General features: G+C 33.2%; 1 protein-coding gene across 1 annotated transcript in view; it reads right to left on the bottom strand.

Annotated features, from left to right (window-relative positions):
* LOC100913237 (CD302 antigen) overlaps window positions 1–26693 on the bottom strand; it is a 176982-nt gene that overhangs the window by 103984 nt on the left and 46305 nt on the right. The window contains exons 8-16 of the mRNA XM_023499237.2: window positions 24982–25139; window positions 20888–20998; window positions 20187–20275; window positions 18792–18961; window positions 17384–17583; window positions 16571–16713; window positions 10987–11068; window positions 7820–7888; window positions 6294–6411 (exon numbers count right to left, since the gene is read on the bottom strand). Coding sequence (XP_023355005.1) covers window positions 6294–6411; window positions 7820–7888; window positions 10987–11068; window positions 16571–16713; window positions 17384–17583; window positions 18792–18961; window positions 20187–20275; window positions 20888–20998; window positions 24982–25139 — 1140 coding nt within the window. The remainder of the gene's footprint in view (window positions 1–6293; window positions 6412–7819; window positions 7889–10986; window positions 11069–16570; window positions 16714–17383; window positions 17584–18791; window positions 18962–20186; window positions 20276–20887; window positions 20999–24981; window positions 25140–26693) is intronic.

Raw genomic sequence — 26693 nt, 5'->3', positions numbered from 1 at the left:
GTCTCAAACAGTATAGAGATGTCAGTTCAGCTAATAGTGACTTCACCCAAAATTTAAACACATGTAAAAGTCATATAGATTGGCTCAGAAAATAATTCTCAATTTGTACAATTTTGTGTTTGTTTTAAAACAGAAGGCAATCAATTGTTTCTATTTCATTCGATGGCATTCTGATAACTAGAGTGTTCATGATTTAACCATGTGTACATGTGAATACGGATGTCTTCTTTCTCCCTTTCTGTCATTTATCCCATTTATCTTCCCTCCCTTACTATGCAAGATTTTAATTTAATTGAACCATTTTAATAATTATTGAATATTTGGGTTACAATTTTCCCTAAGTGACCTATGGTTTAATTATGTGTATTTAAGGACCAGGAGATCATTATATACTTCAACAACAATACTATATGATGACCAGTTCTGATGGACATGGCCATCCTCAGCAACGAGATCAACCAAATCATTTCCAATGGAGCAGTAATGAACTGAACCAGCTACGCCCAGAGAAAGAACTCTGGGAGATGACTAAAAACCATTACATTGAATTCCCAATCCCTCTATTTATGCCCACCCCTCATTTTTGATTTCCTTCACAAGCTAATTGTACAATATTTCAGAGTCTGATTCTTTTTGTACAGCAAAATAATGGTTTGGTCATGTATACTTATTGTGTATCTAATTTATATTTTAATATATTTAACAGCTAGTGGTCATCCTGCCATCTGGGGGAGAGGGTGGGGGTAAGAGGTGAAAAACTGGAACAAGAGATTTGGCAATTGTTAATGCTGTAAAGTTACCCATGCATATAACCTGTAAATAAAAGGCTATTAAAAAATAATTATGTGTATTTAATAAAGTGATATTTCTATAGTATTTTCCAAATAAGAACTTATGTGCATGTGAGTAACCAATGCCAAGGATCAAGTAACCAATGCTCTAAGGACCAAGGTAAAAGATCTCAAGGTAATGAGAGTTACAAAATGAGACCTGTGAATTCATTGCATAGGGAGTTCCAGTGAGGAACGTTTCTGACGATGACAATCTTGGAATTTATAGCCAGTAAGAGTTAAATTACTTGTTCTAGGTCATACAGTTAACATACATCAAGAGCCATTATACAAACCCAGGCTTTCCTGACTCTAATGCCAGTTTTCTATTCCCTACATCATACTCTCTCTCTTTATAGGATTCTTTAAATGTGATTTCTTGTTGTCTATCATCTTCAACCTACTTTGACTAGTATTCAAAACCCATCACAACCTGGTGCCATATATTTCTAGGTTTATCTCATTCCATTTTCTTGTATTAAAAATAAATTTTTATCAAGATTTTTTTTTACATCACCATAGATTTCCTTCCCCCATAGATATTTCCTCCCATGTCAGAATACCATCTTAAATTTTTTTAAAAAGTATTTTTTTAAAGACAAAAAGAAAAAAAAAACAACCCATTATAATTTATCAACATGTCAAAAAAGTCTGAAAAAAATGTTCAATGTATGATTCTTCTGAACCTCTCATCTCTGCCAAGGGGTAAGATGAGAGTGTTTTCTCACCTCTATTTTCCAAGTCATTCTTGTTCTTTCTAATTTTATAACATTTATATTTGGTATTTTTGGTGATTGTTCTTTATGCTGTTGAATTGAATAATTGTTTTGTTGGCTTTGTTACTTCTCTTTACTTTGAAGTTCACATAGAATTTCATGTTTCTTCTCTATAATAATTACATTTGTAATTTCTTACAGCAAAATAATATTCCATTGTATTCCATTGCTACAATTTGTTGAGCCATTCCTCAATTATTAGGCATATACTGTATTTCTAGTTTATTGCAATACAAAAATTATTGCTATAAACATTTGGTATATTTGGAACTTTTGTTCTAATCAATGGCTTCCTTAGGGGTTTTATTACTAGCCATGTAATCTCTTGGTCAAAGAATACATAGACATGTGAGTGAATTAGCACAATTAGTACCACCATTTTGTTATTTCCATAATTTCTACCAACAATTGAATCTTACTTTTCTTTTTGTAGATCTCCTTCTTTCTATAATATTTTTTTATAAAACTCCAATACTAACTATTCTTATCTTTTGTTATCTTTGATAATTTACAAGGAATGAGGTGAAATCTCAGGTTCATTTGATTTCTCTTGTTTTTTTTTTTAAATGATCTGCAGCAGTCTTTTTTTTTTAATATGGTTATTAATAGCTTTCAACCATTTTGAGAATATTTAACATTCTTTAACCATCTATCTACTGGGGGATGGTTTTAAATAGATACACACAGCTATCGATAACTATATCTATTTAAATTCTTAAATATCTTGCATATCAAACCTTTATCAGAGTAATTTTTTACAATTTTTTTTCTCATTAGAATCATTCTCTTCTTATCCTATATAGTTTTGTTTGTATAGAAAGTTTTCAATTTCCTGTAACCAAAGTTATTTGTTTTATCTTCTATAACTATCATTATTTCTTGTATGATTAAAACATCTCTTAATTCTTCTTAGCTGTAATTATTATATCTCTATCTCTCATAGTGCCTGACACATAGTAGGTGCTACAGCAATGCTTATTCTTTTCTCCTTTTCTTCCTTTAATTTTTTTTAGTTAAGCTTAATTAATAGTAATAATAATTAATTAATAATAATTAACATGACATTTAGAATGTATTATGGGATATGATGTAAAGTGTCAGTCTAAAACTCATTTCTGACAAACTCCTAATTTTTCTAATAGTTTTTTAAAAAATCAAATATCTTTTCTAGATATTTTATCTTTTCTAGTTTATTGAACACTGATTTATTGAATTTCATTGCTTCATATTCCCTCTTGTTTAGTCTGTTCCAGTGATCTAACTCTATATTTTAAAACCAATACTAAATAGTTTTGATGAGTGCTACTTTATAATATAGATTCAGATCTGGAAGTGCTTCATCCCTAATTTTTTTGCAAAATTCCCCTTGATATTCTAAATTGGTTATTTTTCCAAATTAATTCTATTTTGAGTTTGGGGAAGTAACACTTTAGTAATTGATTGGTATAGCAATAAAAGTGTAATTAATCTTGCTACTATTATAATTTTTATGATATTGACAAGGCCTAGCCATCTGTTCTGAATAATCATCTTGCTGTATAATTTTTTTATATTTCCTTAATGAGTACTTTGTAATAAAATTTATACAAGCTTTTGAAAATGTGATGTCCAAATACTTTATGTATTTTATAATGATATGGGATGGGATTTCCCTTTCTATTACTGCCTCTTAGCTTTTGTTATCATATAGAAATGTTATTGATTTTTGAGGGCTTATTTTGTAGTTTATAATTTTGCTGAAGCTATCAGTTGTCTCATTTAATATCTTTTCTGATTTTCTGGTATTTTCTCCATCCTCTTTTTTTGTGAGGCATTTGGGGTTATGTGATTTGTCCAGGGTCAGAGAGCTGGAAAGTGAAATGTCCCTGAGGCTGGATTTGAACTCAGATCTTCCTAACTTTAGGGCTGATGCTCTATCAACTGTACTATCCAATTGCCCTCCCTAGGATTTTCTAAGTAAATCTCATGTATCAGTAAAAAGGGATAGTTTTATCCCCTCTTTTACCATATTCTTTGAATTACTTTTTTTTTCTTGTTGCTACAGCTAACATTTCCTGAACTTCATTACATAATAGTGAAGGGAGTAAACATTTTTTACTCACTCTTGTATTTATTGGGGAAAAGTATAGTATATTCCCAATACATATTATGCTTTTGGTTTTATATAGATGCTTTTTATAATGTTAGAAAAATATCCCTCTGTGACTATCCCTCATAGGATTTTTAGCATGAGTGTTATATTTTGTCAGAACTTTTTTCTATGTTTATAGAACTAATCATGTTTTAAATGTTTTTATTTTTAATATAATTATGTAGATTTTTTCCTAATGTTTAACTATCCTTGTAAAACCTGCTATAAATCCAAGTTATAATAATGATTTTTTGATTTATCATTGTAATCTGTTTGGTAGAATTTTATTTAAAAATTTAAAACTGATATTCATTAATAGCATTTATAGTCTATAATTCTTCTTACCTTGTTTCTATATCAAGACTAGATATATTTTATAAAAAATAATCTGGTAAGGTGCTTTTCCCATCTTTTTTTTTTTCTTTTTCTTTTCTTTTCTTTTTTTTTTTTTTTTTTTTTTTTTTTTTTTTTTTTTTTTTTTTTTTTTTTTTTTTTTTTTGAGAATAATCGTGTAGTGTTTGGTACTAATTATTCTTTCAAATTTTGTTAAAAGTTCCATTGTAAATCAGAAGTGGGAAATCTTCCTCCCCATACTCTTTTAGTAGTTCTTCTAAAGATACGTGTTTTTTTTTCTTTTTATGAGATAGGATAAACATCTCTATTTGATCATCTGTTAGTTCATATAGTTTATATTTTTAAAGGCATCCTATTTCATCCATTCTCATTTTTTGTTACCATGAAACTATGGAAAGTAGATTTGATGAGTTACTTTTATTTCTTCTGGTTTTGTTGTGATTTTACTCTGTTCACTTACTATTTAGTTGATTTGCTTTTTTCTTTCCTTTAAAAAAGATTAGTTAAAGATTTACCAGTTTTATCAGTCTTTTCAAAGAGTTAGCTTTTAGTTTTATAATTTCTGGGTTTTGGTTTCCAGTTTATTTTTCCTCTACTTGTTATTCTCTTTTCTTTATTTTGTTTGCTTCAGAGTTTTTCAAAAGCATCTTTTGCTTATTAATGCTGTCTTTTCCTATTTCAACATGTTTGTAGGGATAGTTTTTCCTCTGAAGACTGCAAATTTTGGTATGCTATTTCATCATTATTTTCATTCATAAAATTTTTGGTCCTCTGATATGTCCTTTGATCCTTCTAACTATATTTTTATATGTTCTATACTTTATTAAAATTGGACTATTCTCTATTTTCTTATCATGCCCAGCACTTTCTTGCCTCAGTATTTTTATTTCTGTTATTCCCTTTTGTTAGAATATTCTCACTCCTCTTTGCTTATTGAATTTCTACTCATTCTTTAAAGCACAACTCAAATGCTACTTTCTCCATGAAGTCTTGTTTGAGCTTCCCTTTTAGCCAATATCATTCATCTCCACTTAGTGTTCAGTTTTCCATCTTACAACTTATTGTGTATTGCAATCATCCAGGTATGGGATATATCCTTTTACCAGAATGTAATGCAGTTTTATGTAACTTTGCTCATTTTTCTTACTCCTTTGTGTTTAATACAGTATTAAGACTTAGTAAATTTTTGTTGAATCATATTAAAGAATCACAGATTATGCAAGAAGGTTCATCAACATAGGACACTGCTCATTGGGAAATTCATTGTTATTGACTACATCACGAACATCAAACAGCACTTACTATATAAGCTTTAACTTATAATGCTGGGTTCTTATGTTGTCAAACTTTTTATTAGGGAAACAAAACTATCATGGGGAAAATTCATACTAGAAAATGTCCTAATATACAACTAGGGGAAACTAATTGATCTCTGCCAAACATATTCCTTCTCCACGGTATACACTTAACATAATTGCTATTCAATTAGTAAGGTACTAACCTTGTAACCTGTGATAAATGTCTACCATGATTGCTTAATGAAATGAATCGAACCATTATATACTCCCAAATCTATTTCTTATATCTACTTCATATTTTCACATCATTAGTAGTAAGCATTGGTGATAATTTCAAGGTTTTGTGCTGGGACATTAAGAAGATATGTGATCAGCCTGAGGTGCTGATGGGACATTTAGGTGGATCTCTGGGGACTAGGAGCTCACAAGAAAGTTATCAGAGCTTGATTAGATTTGGGAGTCATTTGATGACTGATAGCTGAACAAATGGAAATGATGTTGGAAAGAAAGACTGGAGAAGAACAAAGAAAGGATATTCAAGAAAGTGGTCAAATTGTTAAGTTCTTCAGAAATGTCAAGAAGGATAAGGATAAAGAGAAATAGCCATTTAACAGTTAAAGAAGTTAATGATGACCTTTGAGAGAAAAGTTAAGGAGAGTGGTGTGGGTGGAAGTTTGCTTCAATCTTATATAATGAGCATAAACTACGCAAATTTTTTTTTCCCCCACTATAAATCAAAATACCAGACTTTGTTGACAAATTTTAAAAAAAAGTACATCTTTTAATCTTTATCTCTATTCTTTGTCTTTTAACCTAAAAACAGGTTATATACTTTCTTGGTTCTCCATAGCATTCACAATGTGAAGCCCCACAGGCTTAGTAAATCAATTCAACAAAAATTTACCTTTGGGTATCTGGCATGCCCATTCAAGTTTTATATCACAAGCAAAAGGTTTTAAGTAAATAATCAAGTCTCTATTTTCATACAAATGCCAACGTCTTCTCCATTGCATTTGGCTGACCTATAAAGAAGGGAAGTAATCACAAAATGCATTAAGATGTCTGGTAGAAATTTCATTTTATTTACTATTTGATCAAAGGTCAACATATGTTCATAGAATATGCATGGCTATCATCACCTGGAAGAACCAGGGGGTCATTTCTGTCTGAGACTCTATTTTTAAATGACATTTTATCTTTTCCTGTATACAAAATGAGAGGTTGATAAAACAGGACTGCTTTACACAAATAACTAAAACATTTAAGTTTTCAATAAACAGAGCCATAATGACCATATTATTATCTATGTAATTGTGGGAACTTTTAAAATTCTCTAGACCTGAATTTTTTCATCTTTAAGTTAAGAGGGTTGGACTAAATGGTCCCTTATGGTTTTTCCAGCTCTGACATTTATGATTTTGTGGCTGTCTCATTTTTCTTAACTCTCTCTCTTCCCTTGGTTTCTGATATACTACTTTCTTCTAAATTTTCCCCTCCTTTCACCATTCCCTCAAGAGTTCTTCTTTCTCCTGCCATTAGTAATGGCTTCATCATTCTCCAGTCACCTGACCTCCACTTTAACTCTCTTTAACTCTTCCTTTTTTCTTGTTCAACATCCTCAATCAGTCATAAGGGTCCCATTGATCCTTTCTTTGCACTGTTCATACCCATCCTTCTTTTTCTGTCATCATTATCATTGCTCTACTTGAGATCTTCATCACTTCATGTCTAGACTACTGAAATGGCTATTCATTTGGCCTTCTTAACCCATGGGTCTCCTGACCCTCAAAATCAAAAGCAGATTGAGCTCTCTAAAATTACCACTTTGATTTTTAAAAAATTCTTTGGCAGACAAACTTTCCAGTCCTCTACTTAAAAAACAAAGTCCAGTTTCCTAATTCTGAGATTTGAATGTATATAAAATCTAAAGTTGGTCTCCCTTTCCAAACTTCTTCTGTGTGATTCCTTTGATCAGTCAAGTTGGTCTACTCCCATCTCTTGCTGAATATAATTTATATTTTCCTGTCTCTCAACTTTTGTTTATGATTGGAATATCTTCCCTTATATTCCCTACCTATCAAAATTCTTTCCATCTTTTAAGGGACATCAGTCTCATGAAGACTTTCATATGGAACATGTTCTCTGAGCTCCTAGAGCATTTACTATCTATATCACTTACCTGATGACTTATTTATTGTATTATACAAATAATTGTCTTTTTATGTACATATATGAATCTTTTCTAATAAATCTTATTATAAACTAAACGTGGCTAAATATAGACCCAAATTGTCTTTAAAAATTTCATAGAGGTCTTAACATAGGGTCCTTACACATAGTAGACAATCACTAATAGCTTTGATTGATTGAAAAAAAACCTTTTTTTTTTTTTTTAGTAAGTATCCTATGGTATCCAATCATGCAACTTACTTTGAAAGCAGCACAATCTCTGATGTCATAATCTTCCTGAAACTCATTTGATATGACCACAGTAGATACCTGTAAAAGAAAGAGAACTCTGAGAATTATGGTTACCTGCTAAAGAAATATAGTTCAGAAGAGCAGTTAGTACATGGAGCTTCATACAGAGCATACTCCCAGGATTTGGAATCATTATTGGAGTGAAACAAAAGTTAGTAAAACTAGATTGGTGCAAAAGTAAGTCAATTGTAGAGCTCATTCTTAAATGGGTTTCTGATAAGTTGAGTGTCCAAAGAGAACATACTGTCTCTCTGCAAATGTCCACTAAAAAGTCTGAAATAACACTATATACATTTGTACAGTACTTAACAGCCACAGAAAACTTTATAAATATCATAGGATTTTGGATTTTGTGATGGAAAAGAAATCATGGACATCTAAACCAACTACTTAATTTTACAAGTGAAGAAACTAAGGAGCAGGGGTTAAGTGATTTGCCCAAAGTCACACAGTCTAAGACAAACTGAGATCCTCTGTCTTCAGCTCTTCTTTTCATTGCACCCTGCTTACAATAAATGTATAAGGTAGTCAATGTATATATCATTTTCCCCACATTATAGATAATTATTGCTTTGAACTTAAAAGGAAAACTCATATCTTGATCAGTCTAAAAACTGAAGCAAGTGTTTAAAGTGGCTTCTGCAAGGTCACTAGCTATATATTTTGTAACCAAGACTTAAAACTCAGATTTTTTGATGTCAATTCTAATATTTCCCCTCCAGTAAGCTAGTAAAACATAAATAATAGGATATATTATGACCAATAAAAAATTATAACATGTCACAGATAATTGTATTGTAAACAAAGAGAGGTAATTTACAGAGACTAATAAAAGGAAAGTCAGAAAGTAAGAAATAATCTGTATACTTTCATCATAGGAAAGGGGAAGAAGGGAGAGAAGTAAGGAGAGAGAGAAACAAATAGAGAGAGAGGAGAGAGAAAGGGAATGAGGGGAAAGGTCTATTTAAAGTTCTTAAAATATAGAAAACCTTTACTCACTAGATATAAAAGGATATAGTGCTTGAGTACAGAAAACTCCTAATTCAGGGGTCCTCAAACTTTTTAAATAGAGGGCCAGTTCACTGATCTCAGACTGTTGGAAGGCCAGACTATAGTAAAAACAAAAACTTTGTTTTGTGGGCCTTAAAGAAACTTCATAGCCCTGGGTGAGGGGGATCAATCTTCATGAGACTGATGTCCCTTAAAAGATGGAAAGAATTTTGATAGGTAGGGAATATAAGGGAAGATATTCCAATCATAACAGTCTTCAACTGTTGCATCTGGCCCTCCGGCCATAGTTTGAGGATCCCTGTAGCCTAATCCATTCGATAGCTCTGCATTCAAAATGAATGAATTTCCCTCACTTTTTAAGCTCCTCTTAACCTTTTAACTTAAACCTGCTTTTATCCAGGCTTCTGCTCCTTTGCAGCAGCTAGGTGGTATAGTGGAAAGAATGCCAAGCCTGCAGTCAGGACTCATCTTCCTGAGTTCTAATCTGGCCTCAAATACTTTCTGGCTGCATGACCGTAGGCAAGTCACTTAACCCCTCAATTTTCTCATAAATAAAATGAGCTAGAGAAAGAAAAGGCCAACCACTCCAGGACCTCTTCCAAGAAAATCCCAGTTGAGGTCATGAAGAGTCAAGCACAACTGAAAACAACTGAATAACAAATATGTTCTTATATGCTTCCTTTGTTGTAAGCCTTCTACTGAACTCCTTGATTTCAGCATCAAATAGGTGACATTAACATAGTAACTTCTCTCTTAATCCACCAATTTGACTTTCAGCCTTGATTTTGACAATTGCTTTGTTCTCATTTTTTTCCTAGTTCCATTGTCCAATTCCATCTATGCTATGACAAAAGCTCCTTTTAACTTTTGGTGATCCTGAATAAGTCACTTAATTTCTGTTTTCCTTAACTATAAAATGGGAATAATAATAGCTTCTACCTTTCTGGTTTGTTGTGTGGAACAAATAAGGCAATATTTGTAAAGCACTTAGTACCATGTTTGGTACTAAGATTATTATAGATTATTACTTATTATTAAGGGGTGCTTATTCCCTCCATTCTCTCCTCTCTAGGTGGCTTGGTTTATTAATTTGGCTGTTCCACAGCACCCTAATTTTAGAAGACCAGCACTGCTTCCTTGCAAAGAGCTATCCAATATAGAAGAGTCAAGCTGCCTTGACCCAATATGATTGGTACTAGTTGTCCTGGAAGATATTCCTCCCATTTCACACTAATAAAATGTCATTCTAGTTTGTAAATATGACTCGTTAGTTGACAAAATCAAATTTCTTAGCCTGAAAAGCAGAGAAACAGACCTTGAACTAATGACATTTTCCATGAAGATGTAGGAACCCAATGAGGTCTAGTCTGAGTAACAAAATTTTTTAGTAGCAACAAAATGTTACTTTGCTACATCAGTATCTAAAAACTGAGAACAGTAAGAGCTTAATTTTTTTCTTTTTTTTTATTATAGCTTTTTATTTACAAGTTATATGCATGGGTAATTTTAATTTTTTCTTTTTAACCAGAAGGTTGAAATAAGGAAAGACAGCATCACTGTAAAAATGGAGGAATTCCAAAATAAGAAAAGTCATTTAATAGAATTCCAAATTTCAAAATCAGGCAGAGAGTAGGTGGGGAGAACACTGGACATACATACACTTCACAAAATCACACATACAAAGAAAAGTGCTACATAAATTTAAGCTATTATTACTAACTGAGAATCTGGGGATTGTCTTGGTTTCAGAGAACTGAGAGGTTAATTAATTTGACCAGGACCACAGAGCCACTATGTCTCAGAGGCAAGACTTGAACTCCAGTCTTTCTGACTCTAAGGTGATACTGTACCTCAATCTATAAAACATTGTACAAATATAAGGTATTTCTTATTATATATCAGAGTCACCACCACTATGGAGACCATATTAGGATTCTTTGAGGCTGACATGAATGAATTATCTCATTATAATTGAATTGTACCCTTAAAGAAAGTTCCTTTTCCAAAATGTAAAACTAGATCTCCATATTGCTTCACTGAATATAATTTTCAAAAAAAAAAAAGTAAATTGAAGGAAAAAAAGAAAAGGAGAAGGATTAACTCACCGGTGTACTGTCACTCCATTGCCAAGATCCTTGAAAATCTGGACTTCTTTTATTTAATCCTACCCATATCCAACGCTCATCACTGTGTAAGCAGAAGGGGAAAGGGGACAGAGGAAAAGTGAGAAAAGTTTGATCAACATATTTTCCAAAGTATTTAAAGAGACACTATCTAAAGAGTAAACTGAATTCAACGAGTATTGCATTTGTTTATTATTTAAAAACAAAATTTTGGGTAAAGCACTAATATTAAATGTGGTGGTTATACACAGGGTGTCTTAAAAATTTTAATCTTTAATAGTAATAAGCCATAATAGCATTAGTAGCTTTAAACTACATGAACACTTTTGGAACATCCTATATAATATGACCAAGCCCTTATGTGAGTTTACAATCTATTTGGGAAGACTTGTACATATAAAAAGACAAGAAAGAGAGTATGCATTGTGTGATAAATTAGTAGTATGACACAGGTACTAAGGTTTCAAAAGAGATTGTTATTGGCTTCAGTGATCTGAGAAGACGGCACAGGAGAGGAGGTTGACATGAATTCATTTCTAAAGGACAATGAAAATGGGGAAACGAGGAAATTATAGATACAAAAGTAAATACAATATTAGAAATAGACTCTTATCTCCTAGATTCCTGTACAGAAATCAACCCAGCCTGATGACAGAAAATTATTATTTATCTCACTTATTATATGAACTTTTTGCTTTGAAAAGTGGGAAGCTGACCAAATCATCTTAGTTACTATTGTGTCCATCCTCTTTCAGGAGAAAATACCCCAGTGGTTTATATTTTTATTCTATGACAGATGTCAAGTTAAAGAAAGTTTGTGGTATATTACTTGCTTAAGAGTGGCAGTCCATTTCAGGAAGATGTTGGAAATACAAATTTAAGTTCTACAAGTCAAATTATTTAGCTCTTTTGCACAAGTCAATAAAAAGTGCCTTTTAGAAGGTTTTCATCTTTAATTAGCAGAATGAGTTCTGTTTAATTTTATTAAATTTCTATGATATAAAATTAAGACAAATATTAAATAACAAACTACTGATAATTAATCTTTAAGACAGTTTTAAAGACTTGTATGTTCAAAATGCATATCCCTAAGATATTTAACATCTTTTTCCTCTACCTTATTTACTCTTATCTTCTGTTCTACAATGACTTTCCCATCATGTTTGTTTTTAAGAATTACAAAGCCCTTAGCTTTAATGACTCAGTGTACCATAAATTCTATTGCAATACAAAAGGAAGATTTAAAATTTTCACATACAAAATTACTGTAGTAATTAGACTTAATTGTGGCATACTATGTACAATTTGGGCAATGGAAGTCTTGCTGTGGAAAGTTTAACTCCTAGATTGAAAAATCAACGGCTTTTTAAGGACTAAGATCCAGAAACATAATTTCATACAAATAGTTTTATCTTTTTTCCTTTTCAAGAGAAAATTCCAATTTGGATTTCTTTTGGTTATCTTCAATTTTGAGGGAAAACAATGCAACATCATGCCATTTTTTTTTTAGGTCTTGCTAGGTATCTTACGTATCTATAGACTACAGATACTTCTAGCATGATGTGACACTTTCCATATGACTGCATTTTCCTGACTACTTATTGTTTTTTTAACCAACTGGAAGCAATGGGATTATAAACATAACTAGAGAAGTCAACTATCAATTAGAAGAAATGTGGATTTATGAGAAAAGAATTTTCATCATTTTCATCTTCACACAAGTACAAATTATCAACATGATTTTAGGTAATCCAACACTTACTTTTACTTCTCTTGATCATAGGTAGATAATTTCTTTACTAGAGTGATTTCTGAAAAATTAATAATATACCTCTTTGTTGGTACCCCTGCCTCTATCCTAATATATATATTAAGAGGTTATATAAAACCTCAGAAAAGAAACAGAACAATTGTTCTTACATTATATCATGTTCTTGTTTATGAGTATACATCAATCTTCTATTATTTTTGGAATTACACATTTTTTCTTAGTCTAATATTCAGGTCTTCCATCACCAGATATTCCCCTCCTCACCACATCTTTTCCCATCCTCCAAAGCCTCCAGCCTCAGTTGGTCTTTATGATCTTGTCAATTCTGTCTCAACATCCATATGATTTATTTCTACTTTTATGCTCCTGCATGTCATTTCTTTACCTGAATTACTCTCCCTATCTTCTATCTCTCTTTGTTTACATACACACATTTTTACACACACTCATATACACATATACATATTATAAATAGATATAAATATATTTCCATAACATCATTTAAGAGTTACTACCTTCTTGAGAAGTTTTCCTTGATTAATTGATTATTCTTAATGTATTGGTTACACTACCCATTATTAACATATCAATCAACCAACAAATATTTATTAAGCAACTATATGACAGTTACTATGTTATAATCTGGGGATACAAAAGCAAAAGTGAATTATTTCCTGTCTCGAGGAGCTTATGTTGTACCAAGAAGACAACCTGTATATACATTGATATATGCATGCTATATGCAAAGCAGATAAGGCAATTTATTGAGGAAGGCATTAGCAGCTGGGGAAATTATGTACTATTGGATTAAACAATTGATACTAACTGAATTTCAAAGGAAACTAGGGATTTTAAGAAGCAAAGGTGAGAACAGAGTACATTCAAAGCACTGGAGGCAACCTGTGCAAAAGCTCAAAGATGGGAGTGTCATGTATGAGAGATGATAAGAAAGCTAGTTTAGCTGTATAAGAGAAGGAATTGTTTCATTTTTTTTTATATTCCCAATGCCCAGAAAAATGGCTAGCACATGGCAGGGACTTAATAAATTCTTGTTGACATTTGGAAAGGTAGCTTGTAGTCAGGTTGTAAAGAGTTTTAAAAGCTCAACAAGAGGAGTTTCTATTTGATTCTAGAATAGGGATACCTAACAGAGGTTACTGAGTAGAGAACTGACAAGGCAATATTATCTTATTAAAATAAAAAACTAGCATTTATAGAGTGTTTTAAGGTCTTCCAAATACTTTATCCCGTGAAGTTTATACTATTAGTATTTTCATTTTACAGGTGTGAGAGAGGGAAAGGTTACATAGCTATATCCAAGGTAGGGACTGAATTTGGGTCTAAATCACTATCTACTCTATTACCTGGCAGCCTAAGATTAAAACTGCCTTTCAGGAAAATCTGCAGTTCTAAAGAGGAAAGAATAAAGTAGGGAGACTGGGGAGGGGTGAGGAAGGGGAAGGAGCGGGCAGGATGATCAAGTAGGACAGTACTGGAGTAGTCCAAGGAAGAGATAAGGAAAGCCTAAACTAATAAAAAAGCAACAGACCTCAAATTTAAAAAAATGAAAAAAAATATAGTAAATTAATGAGATAAAACATCTGTTATCTATAATTCACAAAGAACTGAGAAAGTTCTAACACTTTCTAAGGAAGCAAGAGAAAAGGCATTTTCAAATGAAAAAATGAGTCGTTAATAACTACAATTAAAGGTATTTAAATTCCCTATAACTTGTAAAATATAAATTAAGACAATTGCAAAAAAGAAGACAAAATTCATTATTGGACTACAGGAAGATGGGAAGGGCATCCTAATACATCTGTCACTAGTGGCAATGATAGACTGGGAGGAGGACAGATGCTTTGGAGAACAATACAAAATAGTCACAAAACTGATCTCAATAGTGAAATTTCAGACCGACTTGGAATAAAACTGAAATCAAACATTTTTTCTTCATTATCTACTAATTATCTACTAATCTACTAATTGTTAAATGCTAAGAGATATATGCAAAAATTTATTCTTACTTTGAATATTTATTCTATTATTTGTCCCTGATGATATTGTGCAAAAATCCTTTTACTCCTATCATCTTTTTCCAATAAATTCCACAATTTAGTTGATGAAAATCTCCCTTCTAATAGTTCACAGATATTCTTTATTATTATTTTTAAATACTTAGATCACTGATCCAGTTATAGTTAGCTGTGTATCCTAAACTTTAGGAGATCATATTTCAGTAATTCCATTGCTACGACATTATCTTATAAATATCCCAAGCAAGAAAAAAAGACCTAAGCACTTTATAATAGCAAAAAACAAACCACATACCCAATGACTGTAGAATTGGTGTCCCTCCCCATAGCCTCCACATAATCTCCAGTAACTCCCTATTACCTACAGGATCAAATATAAAATCTTCTAGCTTTTTAGAATCCTTGTCTACTTTGTGCCTGTCTAGTCTTAAAACTTAATTCCCTCCCATATTCTGTGAATGTTTAACACTGGTATTCTTTTTGTTCCTTATACAGATAATATTTCTCTTCTTTCCTTTTTCATTACTACTAGATGTCCCTCATGTCTAGAATTATCTTCCTTTTCACTTCAACCTAAGTGATTTCCTTCAAGACTCTCTGTAAGAGACCTGTCTTAGTTCTCCCTTACTAGTAGTGCCCCTCCTCCTACTTAAGATTACCTTCCATTTATTCTGTCTCCATCTTGTACAACATACATACATAGACATATATAGACGTGTGTATATACACATATACATACACACACATATTAGCATGTTTTCTTCCCTATTAGATTGTGAGCTCCTTGAGGTCAGGGACAATTTTTTCTTTTGTCTCTCTAGTGCTTATCATGGTACCTGGCATAATAAATACTTGTTGACTAATACATTTCCTACAACCCACTAGGACAATGGCAATCAAAGTTATCATTTTCTTACATGAAACAAGTTCTTCCTGTTTAACTTTCCTAGTTTGTCTAAGATACCACCATTTCCCCTCACTACCCAGGTATAAAACCTCATTCTTTATTTTCCACATTCCAAAGATCACCAAGTCTTGTTCTATTTCCTCAAGTTCTCTCTTATATCCTTGCAACTCCTACTATAAGCCCTCTATTTTGAAGCCTCTTCTCTGTATTTGTGCAGTAGCCACACTGGCATCCTCTTTTCTAGATTCTTTCTACTCCATTTCATTCTACACATTGCTGCCAAAAATTACATTCCTAAATTATAGCCCTGATCACATCATCCTAAACTGAATTTCCCTCCACTCCATTTCTCCCTATCCAAATTTTTTCTCTCATTCCATCAAGGCTCAACTAAATGTTACTGCTCTCTCTTTGTCCCAGTGGTCTTCACTTCCTCTAAATGCCCATAGCCCTTTTTATACTCCGCTCAGGGTAACTGTTCCATTCTGCTATTATAGATTTTTTTTATATCTACCTACCTTATCGTATTGCTATGAGAACAATGCTTTATACTCTAGAATTGGAAGTCATTATTATGATTAATATCGTTATTTTTGTTTCTTCTAGTTTGTAATTTCCTTTAGGCCTAGTGCCCTATCTCATCCATTTTGTATCTTCTCTAGCTCCATAGTTTTTTAATATAACTTTAAAGTGCTATATAAATGCTAGCTATTATTATCTGATAGACACTTAGTAAACTCACTTAATGATAGATTCACTGAAAGAGTACTCTCCCAGAAGATGCAAAACACAAATACATAAAGAACATTACTGCTATATTTACTTACTACAATTTTCTCTTAGAGTCATTACCTCACTTGGCTCTTTAGAAAATTAAGAAATTCCTTCATTTCATCCATATGGTTAAAACTAGGAAGATGTGCTCCAAGTGCTTGGCAGAATCTTTCAGCCTCTTCCCAAGTTCTTTTTCTTGCAACTCTCTCTTTGTGAAATAACTTAAAAAAGAAAAAAAGAATTTATTTCATTTTTATAAAAATAAAATTATTCATAGAACTTTTAATGCTAGTTGTACCAAAAATACATGGTCATTTTATTTGCTTTTTAGGTTTAGGAAAAACACACAAAGCAAGAATCTGATAATAAGTACTCCATACTTTAAAGTGCAGAAGGACCTAATTTTCAAAAAAAGATTTAAAAAATGATCACACTGAGTAACTGAGTTATGAGTTATCTATAAGTTATAAACTATATAAGTTATCTATAATTTATAAGATATAAGTTATCTATAAAAGAGGTGACAAGGTCATCATACAAATATGAACAATGAAAATAAGAGATTGTTGATATTCTTCAGTCATTTTTCAGTCATGTAGAATTCTTCATGACTATACTTGGGATTTTCTTGGCAAACATATTAGAGTGGCTTGCCATTCCCTTCTCCAGCTTATTTTACAGATGAGGAAAATGAAGCAAACAGGGTTAAGTGACTTGCCCAAGGTGACACGGCTATTAAGTATTTAAGACCATATTTGAACTCAGGAAAATAAGTCTTCCAGATTCCAGGCTAAGCACTCTATCCACTGTGCTGCAGAGCTGTCCACAGAAAGAGGCAAGTCACCATGCAATAATGTTAAAAGGTTAATTTAATTAAGAATGTTGTTTTACCTTATGACAGGAAAGCCCTGTTGGTAAACTGTGCCATCCACTGGGACAGGGATCATCAGGTTTAGGAATTGCTTCCTCATGCTCTGAAGGCCCAATTCTTTTCTTGCAAATAGAAAGTGCTTTGAAGCTTCTACAATCCTTGACCTCCCATTTACCAAGTGATTTTCCACTTGCAAGAACCACACATCCACCAGGTGAAGCTAAAAACCAGTCAGTGAATGAAAAGATTAGCTTTTATTTTTTAAAACAAAACGATACCCCCCAAATTTCTGTGTTTCTATTCTTTTTTCTAAGGGGAAGAGTAAGAAAAAAAAAGAATGAAGGAGAAAGTAAAAGGAATAAGGACTTGAATCATAAGATGATTAAGAGATCTCAGTTAACTTTAACTTGGCATTTAGAATGATCCAAGCAGCAAGACTTTTTTTTTTAAAGCAAAGTTATTCTGGCAGCCTTGCATGGAAACTACTGGTGAAAAGAAGGGCAAGTAAAGGCTCAAAATCTGAAAAAGGTAGCAAAGTAGAGTCATGGAAAATTGGAACTAAGATGTAAAAGTTTCCTTTCCTTCTTAGTTGCCACCAAATAAACAAACCATATGGTCATATTTACAACTATTATATTTAAGGATATAACAGGGCTTCCCAACCAGTGAGCATGAGCATATTCTGATTTTTTCCAAGTCCTAAGATCAGGGACTGCTGATGGGAAGTGAAATCTGAGCTAGGGCAAGGAGGGGTCTGTGTTACCTATACTTCCCTCCTTTCTAGGACTTAAGGGCTAATGGTAGCAGCAGCAACTTGCTCAGATGTCCAGTGATTAAAGCCTGGAAATTTACTTCTAGCTGCCATGGAATGCTATCCCATGGCTTTGGATCCCTGGAATATAAATTCCCAGGTCAGACTGATTTTCCAAAATATCACACAATATAAGATAAAAGGGGGAAGAGAACTTAGAGATCATTCAGTCCAACCATTCTTTTTTTTTTTTTTTTTTTAACATCTTCAGCACCTTTGTGTAGACATAGTATATCATAGGAACTTAATAAATGCTTGCCAATTGCTTTTTTAAAGGAAGGTAGGTGACTTCCTCAAGATCACAGATCTTGGGTTTGAATTTGGCAGAACTTGGGTTTGAACACAAATCCTTTGACTTCAGATTTAGAATTCCAGTAATTACTGAATTTGAGTGGCAAAAAATCCTTGGGATTTGTTTCTAAATCAGTTTCATAGGAACATATGATTCTCCAGATCTGGAACTAGAAAACTTTCTTTAGTGCACTTATATAACAATTTAGGTTTACAGGGTACTTTATCCTGTAATTTACAAATATCATCTCATTTTCTCTTCAGTACAATCAACTTAACAAGTAGAATATTCTACTTGTTCTTTCTTTCAAAGCAGAGGTGCTTACCTGGCTCAAGAGAATTCCAGTTTACAAAGGTTATAACTGGCCTTCTCCCATCTACACTTGCCCATTTATACTCCCCTCTTGAATCTTCATCTCTCAAGCCAGTCCAAAAAGATTTTCCTTCACCTTTACTGTACTTTTTAATCATGCTGTTTAAGAATTCTTGCTCAAATCTGTAAAATAAGTTTCAAATGATTATTCATGCTATTTTACAATATCAAATTACAATACAGATGAAAGAGATTAGCATTCTTCTTAAGAAAGAGGGAGCCACTAGGTGGGTTAGTGGCTAGTACCTCTGTTTTAGAGTCAGAAGAACATGAGTTCAAATCTGACCTTACTTATTGTGTGACCTTGAGCAAGTCACTTAACCCTGATTTCCCTCCCTCAAAGAATCAATCAGTGAACATTTATGAAGTGCCTACTATTTGCCAAGCACTCTACTAGGCACCAGGACAAAAATGAGACCTTGTATCAAAAGAGACAAGTATCTATGTATGTGTATACATATACATTGCATATATACACACATACACACATTTGTATTTATAAAATGAATATATAAATCAAAGTAACTTTTGAGGAAGAAGGAATAGCAAGTGAAGACTTCACAAAATCCCTCATGAACAAGGCAACACTTGAGAGGAGCTCTAAAGGACCCAGGACTGACTGAGGCAGAGGTAAGGAGGGACAGCATTCTGAGCCCAGGGATCTGCCTGTGTCAATGCAAGGATACAGGAGATAGCGTGTCATGTTTAAGGAACAGTAAGAAGACCATTTTGGCTAGACTGTAGAATTTCTGAAAGGTATTAAAGGCTAACAAAGTCAGGTAGTGAAGGGCTTTAATTGCTATCCAGAAGAGTTCGTTTCTTTACCCTGGAAGTAATAGGGAGATGTGGGGAATTTGTTGAGAGGCAAGTGACCGCAGACATGCACTTTAGAGAAATCACATTAGTCCCTATGCAGAGAATGTCTTTTTTGATCCTCTCTAGAGGGGGAAGACTTAAGGTAGCAGACCAATTAGGAGACAAATGAATAATCCAAGTGAGAACTAAAGAGGATCTGAATAAGTTTATGGCTGTCAGAATAAGGAGGAGGATGTGAGATGTTGCAGGGGAAGAAGTCACATGATGACTTGAGAAAAGAGTAGGGAAAAAACCCGATGCCTTCTTATATTAAGCAGCCAGCCCACTGGCTTCTGAATTTAGAGGACTTGGGTTCAAATTTTGCCACTAATACTTAAGATGTATATGATCTTGGACAAGTCACTTAAGTTTCTCAGGGCTTTAGTTTTTTCACGTGTAAAATGAAGGTGTTGTACTAGATTGCCTCTGGAGTCCCTTCTGACTTCAGGTCTATGTTTCTATGAATGTCCAGCTTACCTGATGGTTATCATACCTGTTAGTTATTGTGAGATTGCAGTGAGTTCCAAAGGGAACCTCATCTTTATATATCTTATAACAAGCTTCTCCATGCCTCTCCCAGCCCTAAATTAGAACAGGTTATTATTACAGAGTCTTCTAAGATAGGCAACATCTCTCTGACTTAAGCAAAGTATTGAAGCATTAAACACAAAATCCTAAACTCAATTTAATTGGAGGATGGAAGATGGGAAGCTAGCAGCTTGATGTCTCTACAGGCTGAGGATAGGAGGCACCAAATTCTAGAAAGAGGAAGGATAAAAAGTTTATGACTAAATTAACCCCAGAGTTCAGCAGTACATGAAGTAGCAGTTATATGTGTATTTTGGATGACTTCTTGAGTATATTAACATCCCAATATATAACTCTCCAAAGGAAAATTACAAACTTTTGGCTTGGTCCAGTACAAGGATTTTTAACTTTCTGAACCCCTTTGGGAATCCCAGTGAAGACTATGGATCTTTTCTGATAGTAATGTTTTTAAATGCATAAAATGAAAAACATAGGATTTCAAAGGAAATCAATTATTGAAAAACAGTTAACAAAATACGTAACAAATTCACAGACCTACAGGTTAAGAACTCTTGTCTAGAAACAACATTTTCTTCTAAACCTCATTCTCCCCTCACCATTTCTGGCTAAGACGGGCTCCATGTTGGCTTAGGAATTTCAATATACCTCTTCTTGAGGACAGTCCTTATCCAATTTTGTTTCGTTGACTGTCTTTCCTGTTTTCTTGCATACATACTTGAGTTTCTTTTCACAGGATTGGACTTTCCAGTGACCTAACTGTGGTAAAAACAAGTAATAAAGTTGCTTAGGAAAAAAGGGATTTTTAAAATAAAACTTTAAAACTGAACCCCAAGTTGTTCTAATCTTCAAACAATAAAGACAAGAATCCTCTAGAGAAGCTCTCAATTGTCCTCCAGGGATATTGGCCTAGCTAGACTGTCAGAATCACATCAGGCTCCTAGGGGACACTAATTTAATCTTCCCATGAGCTTTATCATCATTCTTAATTGACTACATTATCAGTTGAGACAGAAACAGAGGGAAAAGACTGTGTCAAAGAGAATAGAACATTAGGTAATCTTTTTACATGTCAGTGAATATGGTTAAAATTCACTCACAAAGTTATGGACCTTGAGCCTTTTATGAGTACCTGTTTCCTCATTTGTAAAATGAGAATATATTTACTACCTAGAATTCATATAAATAGAAACACTAACTCTACCAGTGAGTAGATTTCTGAAGCATGGTTCAGGAAAATTATGTTCAAATCCTGCCTTCGACTGTAGCCATGTGACTTTAGACATGTCAAACAGCTTCTTTGTGCCCATTTTTTCTATCTGTCAAATGAGGGTATTACATTTGATGACCATTATGATCTCTTTAAACTCATAGTTTAGGTTCCTTTGATCTCAAAATGATACAGTAGAAAAGTACTTCATAAACCTTATTGGCACTATGTATTTGAGCTCTCATTATCTATCTTGTTGCCTTAAAAAAAAGTCTGAAAGAACTTATTTTCCTTAGAATCATAATTAGAGATTCTCACAGATGAACCTTCTGATAATGTATAAGGATCTCTTTATTTCTTAGAATTTTTTTTAGCTACAAGTATAATACTTTCTTTGGGGAATAGGAACAAATTGATACTGCTTGCTAAAGAAAACCCTACACGAATATATATTAATTCAAAGCTATAATATTAAAAATTAAGGCTTTTATTTCTCTTAGGGAAAGTTTTAAAAGTTTATTCCCTCCTTAGTTTCAGAGTTCACATGTAAAATTCTGAGAGGAAAAAGTACCTCTTAAGGATGTCTTTGATCCTCACTTTAAAGATCAGTCCAAGGTCATGAAAGGAACTGACAAAAGAATTTTGAATTGGCTATTATCCTGTATACCTATGCACTTTCCTTTTGTCCTTGAAACCAGCCAATTTCTCCCTCTGTTTCCCCAATTATAATTCCATAAAGAAGTATCTATCAAGCTCATAGCATTGGCACTGTGGACAAGATCTTCTATAATCCCTTTGTTAGCTAACCACAAGTACCTGAAGTAAATGAGGAAATGTCACAACTCCATAATCACATACCACCTAACTATTTATCACACTCAAAGCATAGATTTGAAAAACAGAGAGAATCAAAACACTTGTTCTAATATAAATCACTGTCTTGGGACCCCACAAATGGAAGGAACATTTCTAACACACGTCAGAGGTAGAATTTTTCCTGTACAAAAGGGCAAGCTTAGAAGCCATATCTGAAGGGTCTATCACATCATTCCATCTATCAATACACAGATTATGGAGCACTGTAATGGGCAGGCTCCTCCTCTCTTTAGCCAGCTGGTAAAGATTATCTTCTAATAAATCTCCTTTGGATTCATAATCTTTTGCATGGGTTTTTTTCTACTTCCTCTTTCTGGTATGGATGCTTAGTTACTCAGTTTAAGAGGTTTTAGCTGCCAAATGGAGGAACTGAAATGGGTGGCAAACACTCATCAAGTTTCCTAATTTTAATAATAAAAAACCCCTTCCTTGATTCATATAGAGAGCCCAAATTAATTCCAACTGTGGTAGTGAATGGTAGCTTATGTACAGCTATTTGTGTGTGGTTGAACTGGACTTAAAAAGAGGTCATGAGGATTAAGAATGAGGAACTGGGAAGTGAGGGGATGATGAGAAAATAATTTAGGGTAGAGAAACAAATAGTAAGTGAGGTTACTGGAATCACTGGAGAGGAGATTGACTTAGATGTCCACAAGTAAAAATAAAGATCTGGCCAGGGTAGGATGGAATTTAAAGTAATTCAGGGCAATGGGGAGCTAGGATTATGCTGACTCTTTTTCTTGACCTTGACCTAAGAAAAGGATCAGTAAATCTAGAAAAGGATGCTCAAAGATTCAATAGGCTTGAAGAAAAAAAACAAACACCTAGGTTTCATTGATTCTCAGAATATGGAAAGAATCAGAAAAGAGCTACAATGTTAAATAAGAATGAGAAGAGAGTGATACAGTGTTAAAAGAAAGACAGAGGAAGATAGTTATGGAAGAAGTTCAAGGGGAAGGATCACATCAACAAAAAGAAGTCTCCTCCTCCCCAAATTAACTATGCACATAGTGTGACCAGATCATCTTTAATCTACTCCTATTAGCAACAACCCGTTGTTTTATTTTTATTATTATTTTTTATTTTAATAGCCTTTTATTTACAAGTTATATATATGGGTAACTTTACAGCATTGACAATTGCCAAGCCTCTTGTTCCAATTTTTCCCCTCCTTCCCCCACCCCCTCTCCCAGATGGCAGGATGACCAGTAGATGTTAAATATATTAAAATATAAATTAGATATACAATAGATAGATATACAAACCGTTATTTTGCTGTACAAAATGAATCAGACTCTGAAATACTGTACAATTAGCCTGTGAAGGAAATCAAAGATGCAGACAGGCAAAAATATAGGGATTGGGAATTCAATGTAATGGTTCTTAGTCATCTCCCAGAGTTCTTTTGCTGGGTGTAGCTGGTTCAGTTTATTACTGCTCCATTGGAACTGATTTGGTTCATCTCATTGCTGAGAATGGCCAGGTCCATCAGAATTGGTCATCATATAGTATTAACAACCCTTTGTTTTAAACTCTTGGTACATTCAGAATTTAATGCTATCATAATGACTTTAAAAGATTTTTTTAAGTTTTCATGGCTACCACAGCTTTCTTGAATGAATTTTTACATATAGCTAGTATTTATGCTGTAATCATGTTCTAAATACCAGAATAACTCAAAAACTACTTGGCATAGTGTCTAGAACATAGAAAATATTTAACAAATGGTCATTGAGTTAACTAAAAAGAAATTATATTGGAATCTCTGTAGCAGAATCATAGTGCCTATGATAAATCTAGAGCAAGAAAGAACCTCAGTGACACCTTGTTTTACAGATAACAAAAACTGAGGTGCAGGAAGATTAAGTGATTTTCTCAACATGAGAAAAATAGTAATTGTTAAAATTGGAATTTGAATCCATTGCCACTAACCCCACAATCAGTGCAGAAGCTTAAATTCATTTTCAAGATCTTAAACCAAATAGCATATAACTGCTTCTATAGGTGATAACTATGGTAAGCCCCCTTTATAAGGCAGGGAAAATGTATATTTGTCTGATAGGACACATATCATCTGTTGTCATCATTATTAGCAAATCTTTATTGACTCTGAGAGGCATTGTACTCAGTAGTTGGAAGACAGAGTGAGCCGAGACTATCCCTCCCCTCAAAGTATGTACCATGTGAGAAGCCAAAGAGCATCTATATGCTACTGTTCTAGGCACTAGGGATACAAATACAAAGAATAAAATGTTCCCTACTTTCAAGTAATCTTGTTCTAATTGGGGGTAAATAGGGTAGGATGGAAAAAGGAAAGCATATATAATTATATATATGTATGTAAAGAATAAATATAGAGAATAAATGCAAATAAATATACGATAATTAAATACAAAGTATTTAGGTAGAGAGGGAAGGGACATCTAAGTTTGTAATTAACCTTTACCAAATGAGGTCAAGAACACTCAGACATGATTGAAATGACTGCGCAACAACAAACTTGCTGAGAAAGGTAGAACTCATCTACTGGATGCTGATTCTTTTCTTCCTTCCCTAATTTATTTATAGACAAATAGAAGCTTCCATTAATTAAAAAAATATTATTGAAGTCAGATAATACAATAATATGATACATAAATCACAGATGCTTTCCTACCTTTCCTGAATAGCAAACACAGTTAGGAGTTTTATTGTAGGGAATATCAGGTTGATTTTGGTCCCAGTAAGTAAGAGTTACTTCAGTGCCATCTGACCATTTAAATAAAGCTGGTGTATCATTATTCTTAAGACCTGTCCATATTTCTTCCTTGGTTTCTAAAAGAAGAGAGTTCAGAGATTAGTAAATTTTTGGATGGTATCAATTTTTTTAAAAAAAAATGTCTTTACATTTAAGCTTAGTTCATTTCAGTTAATAAAATGTTATTCTTTTTACAAGTTTCTCTCTTGAAGTTGTCAGCAGGATTCTTTGTTTTTTCACATTTATATTTAATCAACCAACAAGCATTAATTAAATATTAGGTATTGTGCTAAGTACACAGAGTTACAAATCAAAATCAAATCACAATTCCTGCCTGCAAGGAGTTTATATTCTAGATGTAGTACATTCAGAGATGTAATACATACTGAAAATATACAAAAATGAATACAGGGTAGTTGGGGAAGAAACACACTAGTAGTTTTTGGAAAATCAGATGTATCAAATAATGGAATAGGCAACTTTGAGACATAGGTTCTTTCATACTAGGTCTTTCACTGACTACTTGGAATAAGGATATAATTGGCATGATGTTAGACTTAAAATCTAAAAATTTTGGATTTGTATCCTTCCTCAGATGATTAATAACTATGTTACCCTGGACTACTTAACTTATCTCAGCATTAGTTTGTTGGATTTTTAAAAATTAAGATAAGATCTGTATCAATTACTTTATGACATTCTTGTGAGGATTGACTGACCTGATATATATGCAATATGTATTTTTCAGAACTTTGAATGCTATATAAATATGAGTCATATTGGATGAAATACCTATCCAGGTACAGTGGATAATAGCCCTGTGTTGGGATTCAAACCACTTGGGTTCTAATTGTTGTTGATACTTAACTACTTTAATGAGAAGTCACTTAACCTTTCTGGAAAGTGAAGGGATGGAACTTGATGAGACCATCATCTAAAACTATGATCCAATAAAATGATATCATTCAAAGGAGCTATAGATTTAGACAGGAAATAAAAAGAGAACTACAATGTAAGAGAAATTAAGATAGAAAAAAAGACTCAAGAATGACAACATGATCCATAGAAGCACACTAAACTCTATGGAATCACAGAAACTTGGTTCTTGCCATTTTACCACCTTCTGTGAGTGTAGGCAGGTCACTGTCATGGGCTACAGTTTCCTCATCTGTAAAATCAAGAGGTTGGATTACATGACATCTAATGCTCCTTCTGTCTTTAAATCTATGATCCTAAGATTTTCTCCCTACTTCACACCTTGAACACTGTCAGCTCTTCTCTGCTGTTCAAATTTCTGTGGAAGAAAGGGCCCTTCTTCAAAAGATCACTACTCTACATATGCTCTCATTCACAAAGCCCTTCTATTTTCTCTTAGAGTTTACCCCGTCTATAGCTTCCCTCTTCATCTTCAATCTGGTCCTATGGTTCCTTTCTTGTGTCTAGAAACATGCATGGGTTTCCTTCCTCTTTGAAGAAATAAACCACCTTTACTTGATTCTGATATTCTTTACATTTGGTGATGGTATAATTAGCAACTGATACTTTCTAGCATTCAAAGATGAAGATGATCAATGAACTGCTTTCTCCTTCTTACCCTCAGCTAAAGGGGTAGATTCCATAATGGTCACAGG

The sequence above is a fragment of the Sarcophilus harrisii genome, chromosome 3 (genome assembly GCF_902635505.1).
Source record: "Sarcophilus harrisii chromosome 3, mSarHar1.11, whole genome shotgun sequence".
Classification (NCBI taxonomy): domain Eukaryota; kingdom Metazoa; phylum Chordata; class Mammalia; order Dasyuromorphia; family Dasyuridae; genus Sarcophilus; species Sarcophilus harrisii.
This window is presented reverse-complemented; position numbering and strand designations above follow the sequence as displayed.